This window comes from Grampus griseus (assembly GCF_964374135.1).
Source record: "Grampus griseus genome assembly, chromosome: 8".
Lineage (NCBI taxonomy): Eukaryota > Metazoa > Chordata > Mammalia > Artiodactyla > Delphinidae > Grampus > Grampus griseus.
The window spans coordinates 94,123,760-94,137,047 of NC_139002.1; the positions used below are offsets into that span (position 1 = coordinate 94,123,760).

General features: G+C 36.7%; 1 protein-coding gene across 3 annotated transcripts in view; it reads left to right on the top strand.

The window, feature by feature from the left end:
- Nucleotides 1–13,288, top strand: part of TTC17 (tetratricopeptide repeat domain 17) — a gene marked incomplete at its 5' end in the record, with an annotated part of 154,947 nt that overhangs the window by 29,686 nt on the left and 111,973 nt on the right. For all 3 annotated transcript variants that reach the window (XM_082660692.1, XM_082660691.1, XM_082660690.1), the window contains 3 exons: nt 8,638–8,807; nt 9,931–10,042; nt 10,275–10,406. In XM_082660692.1, the coding sequence (XP_082516818.1) occupies nt 8,638–8,807; nt 9,931–10,042; nt 10,275–10,406 (414 nt within the window). The remainder of the gene's footprint in view (nt 1–8,637; nt 8,808–9,930; nt 10,043–10,274; nt 10,407–13,288) is intronic.

Here is a 13,288-nt window from a genome sequence, read left to right on the forward strand (position 1 = left end):
GAGATACCTATTAGGCATCTAAGTGGAGACACTGAGTGAGGAGTTGGTTCTTCTAGTGTGGACTCCTGGGTAAAGGTCTGAGCTAGAGGGATAAATTTGTTATGCCTTGACATAGACATAAAGCCATGAGACTAGGTAATACAGTTTGTCTACAAAGTAGTGACAACTGGATGACTTCTTAGATACCAAAAGACAGTGGAGGAATAGCATCAAAGTGTTAAGTCTAGAATTTTGTATTCTTTTAAATATAATATTTTATATTCTCTTAAACCATCATTCAAGAGTGAGGACAAAGCAGTTTTCTGACATACACAGACAGTTTACTAACCACAGACCCTCACTTAAAAAAAAAAATTAAGTCCTTCTGCAAGAAGAAAAGTAAATCCAGTGGAAGTGCATAGGATGTGTAATGGTGAGTAAAAACATTGATGAAAAAGTTGCTAAATTTATTTATTTATTTTCTGTGTTTAAAAGGTAAAACTAAATAAAATTACCAGTCTATAGGTGGGTTGGGGCATGCTCAATGATTACTTAAAGCATATTAACTCTTTTGTTATATTCAGGAGGCAAAAATAACTGAATAAATTAAAATCCTGTTGGAAAATGTATAGGTATACATATTAAAAATTTAAGAATATCGCCACCTTTCAGAAGTCTTGCCAAAAGAAATATAAATCTAATCAAACCACAGTATAATTTGCTTTTCACTATAATTGGTTTCTTTTGTCATTTTATATATTCTGTGTATTTAAAAGATTATTCTAAGAAAGGGTTTGTAGGCTTCATCAGACTGCCAAAGAAGTCCATGACATGAAAAAGTTAAGAATCCCTGGATTCTGGTGTCAGTATTCAGGAAATACAGAGGACAGAGGAACATGTTAAACCTGTGGGATGCAGTCAGTAAAATCTTGTAGAGTAATAAACTCTACAGGATAAGTGACCCAATTTCTTTCTCAAATAAATTACAGGAATTAAAAAAAATGAAATAGAGGGGTAACCGGAAGATTAAAAGAGACTTAAAAGACAATTCAACCAATTGCAGTGTGTGTGTACCTTACTGAATTTTGACTCAAACAAATTGTATTTTAAAATAAAGAGGGAAGAAACAGTTGGGAATGAACACAGACTGGATATGTAATATTAAGGAATTACTATTTTTTGCATGTGATAATGGTGTTGTGGTATTATTTTTTTTTAAAGAGAATCTTTCAGAATCATACTGAAATATTTACTGATGAAAAACTTAACCAAAAAAAGAGTGAGGACAGTAACCAAAATAATGGAAATGCAATCTATAGTTTTCAAACCTTACAAACAAAGAGAAGATACAGGAGGAGGGGAGGGAATGTAGAAAGTGTATCAAAACTGTATCAGGGGCTTCCCTGGTGGCACAGTTGTTGAGAGTCTGCCTGCCGATGCAGGGGACACGGGTTCGTGCCCTGCTCTGGGAAGATCCCACATGCCGCGGAGCGGCTAGGCCCATGAGCCATGGCCGCTGAGCCTGCACATCCGGAGCCAGTGCTCCGCAACAGGAGAGGCCACAACAGTGAGAGGCCCGCGTACTGCAAAAAAAAAAAAAAAAAAAAAAAGTGTATCAGGCAGGAAATGAGAAAAAAGCAGCAAAGAAAAAGTAAGATAAACAGAAAACGCAAAATAATATGGTGAAAATAAATCCATAAGATCATCAATCACAATAAATATAAACAGATTAAACAAACTGATTAAAACGTGGAATATCAGATTGGATTTCTTATTTAGTTTAGCTGTATAGTACATATGAGAAATATACCTACAACAGCCTCGATATTGCCATTCTCAGTACCTGAGGGAAAAGAAAGAACATGGTGAAGCATACACTGGCTCTAAAAATGCTTCCCTCTAGAAGGCTCAGATGATGCTTCTCATGTTACATTGACCAAAGGAAGTCATATTGGTCACATTGGAGTCTAGCAGAACAGTGATGTAGAATTCTCTTGTAAAGAGGGGCACAAATTTGTTAATAGTAATACAGTCTACCCCAATAATTATAACAGGATAACATTTCATACCCATGAGATTGACATAAATTAAAAAGTAGGACACAGAGGGCAGACAGCAGAAGCAAGAAGAACTACAGTCCTGCAGCCTGTGGAACAAAAACCACATTCACAAAAAGATGGACAAGATGAAAAGGCAGAGGGCTGTGTACCAGATGAAGGAACAAGATAAAACCCCAGAAAAATAACTAAAAGAAGTGGAGATAGGCAAACTTCTAGAAAAAGAATTCAGAATAATGATAGTGAAGATGACCCAGGACCTCGGGAAAAGAATAGAGGCAAAGTGAGAGGATGGAAGAAATGTTTAACAAAGACCTAGAAGAATTAAAGAACAAACAAACATAGATGAAAAATACAATAACTGAAACGAATACTACATTAGAAGAATCAATAGCAGAATAACTGAGGCAGAAGAACAGATAAGTGACCTGGAAGACAGAATGGTGGAATTCACTGCTGTGGAACAGAGTAAAGAAAAAAGAATGAAAAGAAATGAAGACAGACTAAGACCTCTGGGACAACATTAAATGCAACAACATTCGCATTATAGGGGTCCCAGAAGGAGAAGAGAGGGAGAAAGGACCAGAGAAAATATTTGAAGAGATTACAGTCGAAAACTTTCCTAACATGGGAAAAGAAATAGCCACCCAAGTGCAGGAAGCGCAGTGAATTCCATACAGGATAAACCCAAGGAGAAACATGCCGAGACACATAGTAATCAAATTGGCAAATATTAAAGACAAAGAAAAATTATTGAAAGCAGCAAGGCAAAAACGACAAATAACATACAAGGGAACTCCCATAAGATTAACAGCTGATTTCTCAGCAGAAAGTCTACAAGCCAGAAGGGAGTGGCATAATATACTTAAAGTGATGAAAGGGAAGAAACTACAACCAAGATTACTCTACCCAGCGAGGATCTCATTCATATTCAATGGAGAAATCAGAAGGTTTACAGACAAGCAAAAGCTAAGAAAATTCAGCACCACCAAACCAGCTCTACAACAAATGCTAAAGGAACTTCTCTAAGTGGGAAACACAAGAGAAGAAAAGGACCTACAAAAACAAACCCGAAACAATTAAGAAAATGGTCATAGGAACAAACATACCGATAATTACCTTAAACGTGAATGGTTAAATGCTCCAACCAAAAGGCACAGGCTTGCTGAATGGATACAAAACAAGACCCATATATATGCTGTCTACAAGAGACCCACTTCAGACCTAGGGACACATACAGACTGAAAGTGAGGGGATGGAAAAAGATATTCCATGCAAATGGAAATCAAAAGAAAGCTGGAGTAGCAATACTCATATCAGGTAAAATAGACTTTAAAATAATGTTACAAGAGACAAGGAAGGGTACTACATACTGATCAAGGGATCAATCTAAGAAGATATTACAATTATAAATATATATGCACCCAACATAGGACCACCTCAATACATAAGGCAACTCCTAAAAGCTATAAAAGAGGAAATCGACAGTAACACAATAATAGTGGAGGACTTTAACACCTCACTTACACCAACAGACAGATCATCCAAAATGAAAATAAATAAAGAAACAGAAGCTTTAAATGACACAATAGACCAGATAGATTTAATTGATACTTATAGGACATTCCATCCAAAGACAGCAGATTATACTTTCTTCTCGAGTACGCATGGAACATTCTCCAGGATAGATCACATCTTCAGGCACAAATCAAGCCTCAGTAAATTTAAGAAAATTGAAATCATATCACGCATCTTTTCTGACCACAACGCTATGAGATTAGAAATCAACATGGAAAAAAATAGAAAACACACAAATACACAGAGGCTAAACAATATGTTACTAAATGACCAAGAGATCACTGAAGAAATCAAAGAGGAAATCAAAAAATACCTAGAGACAAATGGCAATGAAAACAAGATGATCCAAAACCTAGAGGATGCAGCAAAAGCAGTTCTAAGAGGGAAGTTTATAGCTACACAAGCCTACCTCAAGAAACAAGAAAAATCTCAAGTAAACAATCTAACCTTACACCTAAAGGAACTAGAGAAAAAGGAACAAACAAAACCCAAAGTTAGCAGAAGGAAAGAAATCATATAGATCAGAGCAGAAATAAATGAAATAGAAACAAAACACTAGCAAAGATCAATAAAACTAAAAGCTGGTTCTTTGAGAAGGTAAACAAAATTGATAAACCATTAGCCAGACTCATCAAGAAAAAGAGGGAGAGGACTCAAATCAATAAAATTAGATAAAAAAGAAAAGTTACAACAGACACCACAGAAATACAAACCATCCTAAGAGACTACTAAAGCAACTCTATGCCAATAAAATGGACAACCTGGAAGAAATGGACAAATTCTTAGAAAGGTGTAACCTTCCAAGACTGAACCAGAAAGAAACAGAAAGTAATCACAAGTAATGATATTGAAATCACAAGTAATGAAATTGAAACTGTGATTAAAAATCTTCCAACAAACAAAAATCCAGGACCAGATGGCTTCACAGGTGAATTCTGTTAAACATTTAGACAAGAGCTAACACCCATCCTTCTAAAACTCTTCCAAAAAATTGCAGAGGAAGGAACACTCCCAAACTCATTCTATGAGGCCACCATCACTCTGATATCAAAACCAGACAAAGATACTACAAAAAAAGAGAATTACAGACCAATATCACTGATGAATGTAGAGGCAAAAATCCTCAACAAAATACTAGCAAACAGAATCTAAAAACGTATTAAAAGGATCATACACCATGATCAAGTGGGATTTATCCCAGGGATGCAAGGATTCTTCAATATATGCAAATCAATCAATGTGATACACCATATTAACAAATTGAAGAATAAGAACCATATGATCATCTCAATAGACACAGAAAAAGCTTTTGACAAAATTCAGCACCCATTTATGATAAAAACTCTCCAGAAAGTGGACATAGTGGGAACCTACCTCAACATAATGAAGGCCATATATGACAAACCCACAGCAAACATCATCTCAATGGTTAAAAACTGAAAGCATTTCCTCTAAGCTCAGGAACAAGACAAGGATGTCCATTTTCACCACAATTATTCAACATAGTCATGGAAGTCCTAGCCACAGCAATCAGACAAGAAAAAGAAATAAAACGAATACTAATTGGAAAAGAAGAAATAAAAGTGTCACTCTTTGCAGATGACATGATACTATACATAGAGAATCCTAAAGATGTCACCAGAAAACTACTAGAGCTAATCAATGAATTTGGTAAAGTTGCAGGATACAAAATTAATGCACAGAAATCTCTTGCATTCCTATACACTAATGATGAAAAATCTGAAAGAGAAATTAAGGAAATGCTCCCATTTACCATTGCAACAGAAAGTATAAAATACCAAGGAATAAACCTACCTAGGGAGACAAAAGACCTCTATGCAGAAAACTATAAGACACTGATGAAAGAAATTAAAGATGATACCAACAGATGGAGAGATATATCATGTTCTTGGATTGGAAGAATCAATACTGTGAAAATGACTATACTACCCAAGCAACCTATAGATTCAATGCAATCCCTATCAAATTACCAATGGCATTTTTTACAGAACTAGAACAAATCATCTTAAAATTTGTATAGAGACACAAAAAACCCCGAAGAGCCAAAGCAGTCTTGAGGGAAAAAAACGGAGCTGGAGGCATCAGACTCCCTGACTTCAGACTATACTACAAAGCTACAGCAATCAAGACAGTTTGGTGTTGGCAAAAAACAGAAACATAGATCAATGGAACAAGATAGAAAGCCCAGAGATAAAGCCACGCACCTATGGTCAACTAATCTATGACAAAGGAGACAAAGACATACAATGGAGAAAAGACAGTCTCTTCAGTAAGTGGTTTTGGGATAACTGGACAGCTACAAGTAAAAGAATGAAATCAGAATACTCCCTAACACCACAGAAAAAAAGAAACTAAAAATGCATTCGATACCTAAGTGTAAGACCAGACACTATAAAACTCTTAGAGGTAAACATAGGAAGAACACTCTTTGACATAAATCACAGCAAGATCTTTTTTGATCCACCTCCTTGATTAATGGAAATAAAAACAAAAATAAACCAATGGGACCTAATGAAACTTCAAAGCTTTTGCACAGGAAAGGAAACCGTAAACAAGACGAAAAGAGAACCCTCAGAATGGGAGAAAATATTTGCAAACGAATCAATGGACAAAGGATTAATCTACAAAATAGATAAACCGCTCCTGCAGCTCAATATTAAAAAAACAAACAACCCAATCCAAAAATGGGCAGAAGACCTAAATAGACATTTCTTCAAAGAAGACATACAGATGGCCAAGAAGCACATGAAAAGCTGCTCAACATCACTAATAGTTAGAGAAATGTGAATCAAAACTACAAGGAGGTATCACCTCACACCAGTTAGAATGGGCATCATCAGAAAATCTACAAACAACAAATGCTGGAGAGGGTGTGGAGAAAAGGGAACCCTCTTGTACTGTTGGTGGGAATGTAAATTGATACAGCCACTATGGAGAACAGTATGGAGCTTCTTTAAAAAAGTAAAAATAGGATTACCATATGACCAGCAATCCCACTACTGGGCACATACCCAGAGAAAACTATGATTCAAAAAGACACATGCACTCCAGTGTTCCTTGCAGCACTGTTTACGATAGCCAGGTCATGGAAGCAACCTAAATGCCCATCGACAGACTAATGGATAAAGAAGTTGTGGTACATACATACAGTGGAATATTACTCAGCCATAAAAAGGAATGGAATTGAGTCATTTGTTGAGACGTGGATGGATCTAGAGACTGTCATACAGAGTGAAGTAAGTCAGAAAGAGAAAAATATTGTATATTAACGCATGTATGTGGAACCTAGAAAAATGGTACAGATGAACCAGTTTGCAGGGCAGAAGTTGAGACACAGATGTAGAGAACAACGTATGGACACCAAGGGGTGAAAACTGCAGGTGGGTGGCGGTGGTGGTGTGCTGAATTGGGCAGTTGGGATTGACATGTATACACTGATATGTATAAAATTGATGACTAATAAGAACTTGCTGTATAAAAAAAATTCAAAATTTTTTTTAAAAAGTAGGACAAAACCAAATGTTGGTAAGTTCATGGGGAGATGGATATTATCCTAATCTGTTGGTAGAATTCTAGTTTTTATAACCACTTTGAAGAGCAGATTGACGGTGACTAAATAAACTGAAAATGTATCCCATACAGCCCCATATTTTTCTCCTACTGGAACTCTTACACAATGACAGTTTTATAAGAATACCGTAGCACATTTAATACCAAAAAATATTTAAAAAGAAGCAACCTAATGGTTTACAGGAAAATAAATACTTTTTTTTTTTTTTTTTTTTGAGGTACGCGGGCCTCTCACTGTTGTGGCCTCTCCTGTTGCGGAGCACAGGCTCCGGACGTGCAGGCTCAGCAGCCATGGCTCATGGGACTAGCCGCTCCGCGGCATGTGGGATCCTCCCGTACCAGGGCACGAACCCGTGTCCCGTGCATCGGCAGGTGGACTCTCAACCACTGCGCCACCAGGGAAGCCCCAAATAAATACATTTTTATACATCCGGTAGAATGAAAAATTTAGAGCTTTACCGACCAATGTAGATAAATGTCAAAAACATAATATTAAGTTAAAAAAAAAAGAAAGTTGTAGAATAATACATACAGTATGATAGTATTCATATAAAATTTCAAAATTTGCAAAGCAATGCTGTATGTTGATTTTGGAGATATAGCTGTAAATATATCTATGTATAAAGTAATATTTTAAGAAAAGTAGGGCAATATAGTAATATTTTATGAAAATATACATGAAAATGATGCATAAAACATTCAGGATAGTGGTAACTTTTGTTCTTTTAATTAATTAATTATTTATTTATTCTCTTGGCTGCACCGCACAGCTTGTGGGGTCTTAGTTCCCCAACCAGGGACTGAACCCAGGCCATGGAAGTGAAAGCTCCAAGTCCTAACCACTGGACCACAGGGGCATTCCCAGGATAGTGGTAACTTTTAGAAGTGAGAGAGGGATCTCAAAGGCAGTTAAGAGGGGCTTCAACTATTTTTTTTTTCTTGTAGAAAAATCTGGAGTATGGCCAAATGTTAAGATAGATAGGGTGGTGGAAACATGGCTGTTAATAATTCCTCTGTATGTTTGGGGAAAAAATGTCAGTGGCAGGAATTCCCCTGGAACACTAGTTACTTCAGGTAGCACTATCAATGCGCTAGATGTCTTCAAGGACTGAAATATGATGTGTTTGGACAATTCAAGGTACTTCTAATTGCTGAGCTATTCTGTGCCAGTTAAGTTGATAGATGTAGCTTTATAGATAGTCAGAGATCATATCATAAGGCACTCATGTGCCAGTATTATAAATGTCATGTTCTGTTACTTTCTGTATATGGACACCTGTTTCGAGAAGCTTATTTATGTCAACTAGCGTAACCCAGGGCATATTTTGATTTCTCTGACTTGTTCAACACATTAAATTCTCCTTTCTCTTACATGGTATCTAGGTTGAAATATTAGAAAAATCCTTTTGTGTTCTTATTTTCTTCTCAACAGAAGCAGTTAGTTGCTCAAAAAATTCATATAGAAGAGAATGAGGACAGAGATACAGGACTGGAACAGAGACATAATAAAGAGGATCCAGACTGCATCAAAGCCAAGGTACCCTTAGGGGACCTAGATCTGTATGATGGCACATACATAACTTTGGAGAGCAAAGATATCAGGTAAAGAAATTCTCTTTCCAAAAATAAAGTACGTCTTCCTGAACACACCTTTCTCGAATCAATTAGAAATTATTTCTCTAATGAGAAAAAGCTTCAATCACTGTTGACTTTATTGAAATTTGAAAGTTCAAAATGTGTAGTATGTACAGAATTCTTACAAATCAATTAAAAGTATTTAATACCACAGTGGAAAATTGAACAATTTATGGTAAAAAAATGCAAATGGCCAATAAACACGTGGAAAAAATATTTCTCAGTAATGATCAGATAAGTGCATACTAAGACGTATTTTTCTTCTCTCAAACTGAAAAAAATGTTTAAAAATCAATAACTGGTAAAAATGTAGAAAGACTATATAGAAGTGTAAACTGGTTTAACATTTCTAGAAAGAGTTAAGCAGTGTTATATTAGCTTTTGAAAAGTCCACAGTCTTTTTTTAAAATTAATTAATTAATTTGTTTGTTTTTGGCTGCGTTGGGTCTTCATTGCTGTGCGTGGGCTTTCTCTAGTTGTGGCGAGCGGGGGCTACTCTTCATTGCAGTGCGCGGGCTTCTTTTTGCAGAGCACAGGCTCTAGGCATGCGGGCTTCAGTAGTTGTGGCTCACGAGTTCTAGAGCACAGGCTCAGTAGTTGGGGCGCACAGGCTTAGTTGCTCCGTGGCATCCCGGACCAGGGCTCGAACCCATGTCCTCTGCACTGGCAGGCAGATTCTTAACCACTGTGCCACCGGGGAAGTCCAGAGTCCACAGTCTTAACGGTTTGTGACTTACCTATTTTCTCCCTAACCATTTTTTTTTTTAATTTATTTGGCTGCTCTGGGTCTTAGTTGTGGCACGCGGGATCTTTGTTGCAGCGTGCAGGATCTTTCAGTTGCGGCATGCATGTGGGATCTTGTTCCCTGACCAGGGATCGAACCCCGGGCCCTCCCTAACTCTTGATATATCTCCTTTAAGTTGAGCTCTCAGAAAATTTTGCTCTAACAACAGCTCTATGAAAAAAGTATGCATGTTGACTAATATTGGTTGTAAAGTGAGATGCTTTGAGAATATGATTTAATTAGGGAAAAATTGGACATATCTTCACTTTTCATTCATTCATTACTTCTTGCCTCTTGATATTTTAGCCCTGAAGATTATATAGACACAGAATCTCCTGTCCCTCCAGACCCTGAGCAGCCTGATTGTACTAAAATTCTAGAACTTCCATATAGTATACATGCTTTTCAGCACTTGCGAGTAAGTAGAGAAATTTGGGGGGTTTTGTTTGTTTTCATTTTTTTCTTTAATCTCTTGTTTATACATACTTTTTCTTTCTTCTCTTCTTCCAAACAGCTTTATAATTTAACAAACATCTCCTATTTCTTAAAATTCCTTCAAATTAAATGCCATAAGATACCAAATTATTTGTGATTTCTATTGTCTTATAATCTCCTTTTTCTGTTTTTTTTCTATTTTTTCTTCTCTTCAGGGTGTACAAGAGAGAGTTAATCTTTCTGCACCTCTACTACCTAAAGAAGATCCAATCTTCACATATCTATCTAAACGGTTAGGAAGGAGTATAGATGACATAGGTCACCTCATTCATGAAGGCCTACAGAAGGTAAGTCGTAAATGACTTAAAGAGCCCGGAGGCCCTGTGTGAACAGAAGATATTTTTCTCTCAGAAAATACCTACCTAGCTTGTTTTTGTCTAGAGAGTGATTTTAAATCATGATTACAGTAATATAAACTGTATAGTTCAAAGTTAGAGAGAAGCATTGATAATCCAGTCCCCTTTACCAGGACAAGATGCTGAAAAGTTTTATTTAAACTAATTCACAAAACAACAAATTATAAACTAATATAAGCAACAGGGCTTATAAGCTAGATTATATATTTTGAGTGTGAAAGAACATTAACATTAGTGTCTTCGATACGTGTCTACACACAGGAAATACATAGATTATCACTGTTCTCTGAACAGGTAAAAGAATCACCACTAACAATAAAATCTTCATGTAATTTTAAGGGAACATCTACTTTAAAATGATGAAATGGGGAATTATATAACAGGACCCAAGAATTTAAAGGTATCATTCAGGATAACATATGGGAATTTAGAAAATAGTTTTTGCTCTTCTCTGTGCCTAAGGAGATTTGTAAAATGCAGGCTAGTTTCTAAGCACTATTATAGTGGTACTAAGTAAAATGTGTAATTGTAACATTTATATACAGTTTACTCAAATATATATTTATATGTTTATTCAAATGCATTATATATTATAGGATTATTTTTGTAGCTAAGTTACCTTCTTCATATTGTTTTTCTGAAGGTAATGTAAAATATTGCATCCCCAGAATTGATAAGTAAAAAGGAAAAACTGGCCTGGGATTTAAGATGTCGTTCAGAGAATTGTTAGTTGAAAGTAGATCATCGTGGTAAATGCTCTATAGAAAATTAAAATAGAGGGTAATTGAGTGGCTTCTTTAGGTTGAGCAGTTGGGGTTATCCTCTCTGGAAAGATGAAATTTAAGCTGATACTTGAATGACAAGAAGGAACCAAAAGTCAAAGATCAAGGAAGAACATTCTAGGCTGAAGAATGAACAAAGGCCCTGAAGCCTTAATGAGCTTGGTAGTATATTAGTTAGCTCAGGCTGCCATCACAAAATACCACAGACTGTGTGGCTTAAACAACAGAAATCTATTTCTCACAGTCTGGAGGCTGGAAAGTCCAAGATCATGTTGCTGGCTGATTTGGTTCCTGGTGAGGACTCACCTTCTGGCTGTGTCCTCACATGGCTTCTTCTCAGTGTGTACATGGGGAGGGAGGGAGGGAGAGACAGAGAGATAAATCTTCCTCTTATAAGGGGACTGGCCCTATTGGATTTTTAACCTTTATCACCTCTTCAGAGGCCCTATCTTCACATATAGTCACGTTGAGGGTTAGGGCGTCCATATATGAATGGTTAGAAACACATTCAGTATATAACAAGTGTTATGTAATTAAATTCAGGTCAGTATGGCTGGAGCTTGGTGAGAAAAGGGAGGATGATAGGGAATGAAGCCAAAGAAGTAGACCAGGGCCAGACTATGTGGGGCTCTGAAAGCCAAAGTTAGGACTTTGAATTTTATTACAAGTGTGCTGAGAAGCTGGAGCAGACGAGTAACATAATTTAATTAGTACTTTTTAAGGTGCACTCTCAAACTTATATGGAGAAAGGACTAAAGGAGGCCAAAATTCGAAATAGACCATTAGAAGGCTAGTGCAGTAACTCGAGAGAGATGAAGATGGTTTGAACTAGAAGGATTGGTAGTGGAAATGGAGGAAGTTAAACTATTTCAGGAAATGTTTAGAAGTTTAGAAGCTGATTAATTAGCTATGGGGAATGAGAGAAAAAGAGGAATCAAGGGTAATTCCTTAATTTTTGGCTTGAGCAACTTGGAGGAGCAGGGTTGGGGTGAGAGAAGATGAGATAGAGTTCTGTTTTGGTCAAGTTAAATCTGAAATACCTATATGAGTCTGGAATTCCAGTAGAGGTCAGAGCTGGGTATGTAGATAGAGAATAATTGTTAAGTAGGGAGTATCTGTAGCCGTGGGATTACATATGGTCATCTGGAGAAGAGTGAAGTTTGAGAAGAAGTCCTGGGTCCTCCTACATTACCTGTCAAGCAGAGGGTGAAGGGCCAGCAGAAAAGATCCAAAGGATGTCCAGAAGGATGTGATATCCTAAGAGCCAAGGGAAAAAATGTGTTCAAAAGAGAGAGAATAATTAATAGTGACATTTGAACATTTATAGATTAGAGTGTAGATTTTATGAGAAATCTTTTTTTTATTTTGAATTTTATTTTATTTTTTATACAGCAGGTTCTTATTAGTTATCTATTTTATACATATTAGTGTATACACGTCAATCCCAATCTCCCAATTCATCACACCCCCAACCCCACCGCCACTTTCCCCCTTGGTGTACATATGTTTGTTCTCTACGTCTGTGTCTCTCTTTGTGCCCTGCAAACTGGTTCATGTGTACCATTTTTCTAGATGCCACATATATACGTTAATTAATATACGATACTTGTTTTTCTCTTTCTGACTTACGTCACTCTATATGACAGTCTCTAGATCCATCCACGTCTCTAAAAATGACCCAATTTCGTTCATTTTATGGCTGAGTAATATTCCATTGTATATACGTACCACATCTTCTTTATCCATTCATCTGTTGATGGGCATTCAGGTTGCTTCCATGACCTGCCTATTGTAAATAGTGCTGCAAGGAACATTGGGGTGCATGTGTCTTTTTGAATTATAGTTTTCTGTGGGTATATGCCCAGTAGTGGGATCACTGGATCATATGGTAATTCTATTTTTAGTTTTTTAAGGAACCTCCATACTGTTCTCCACAGTGGCTGTATCAATTTACATCGCCACCAACAGTGCAAGAGGGTTCCCTTTTCTCCACACCCTCTCCAGCATTTGTTGTTTGTAGATTTTCTGATG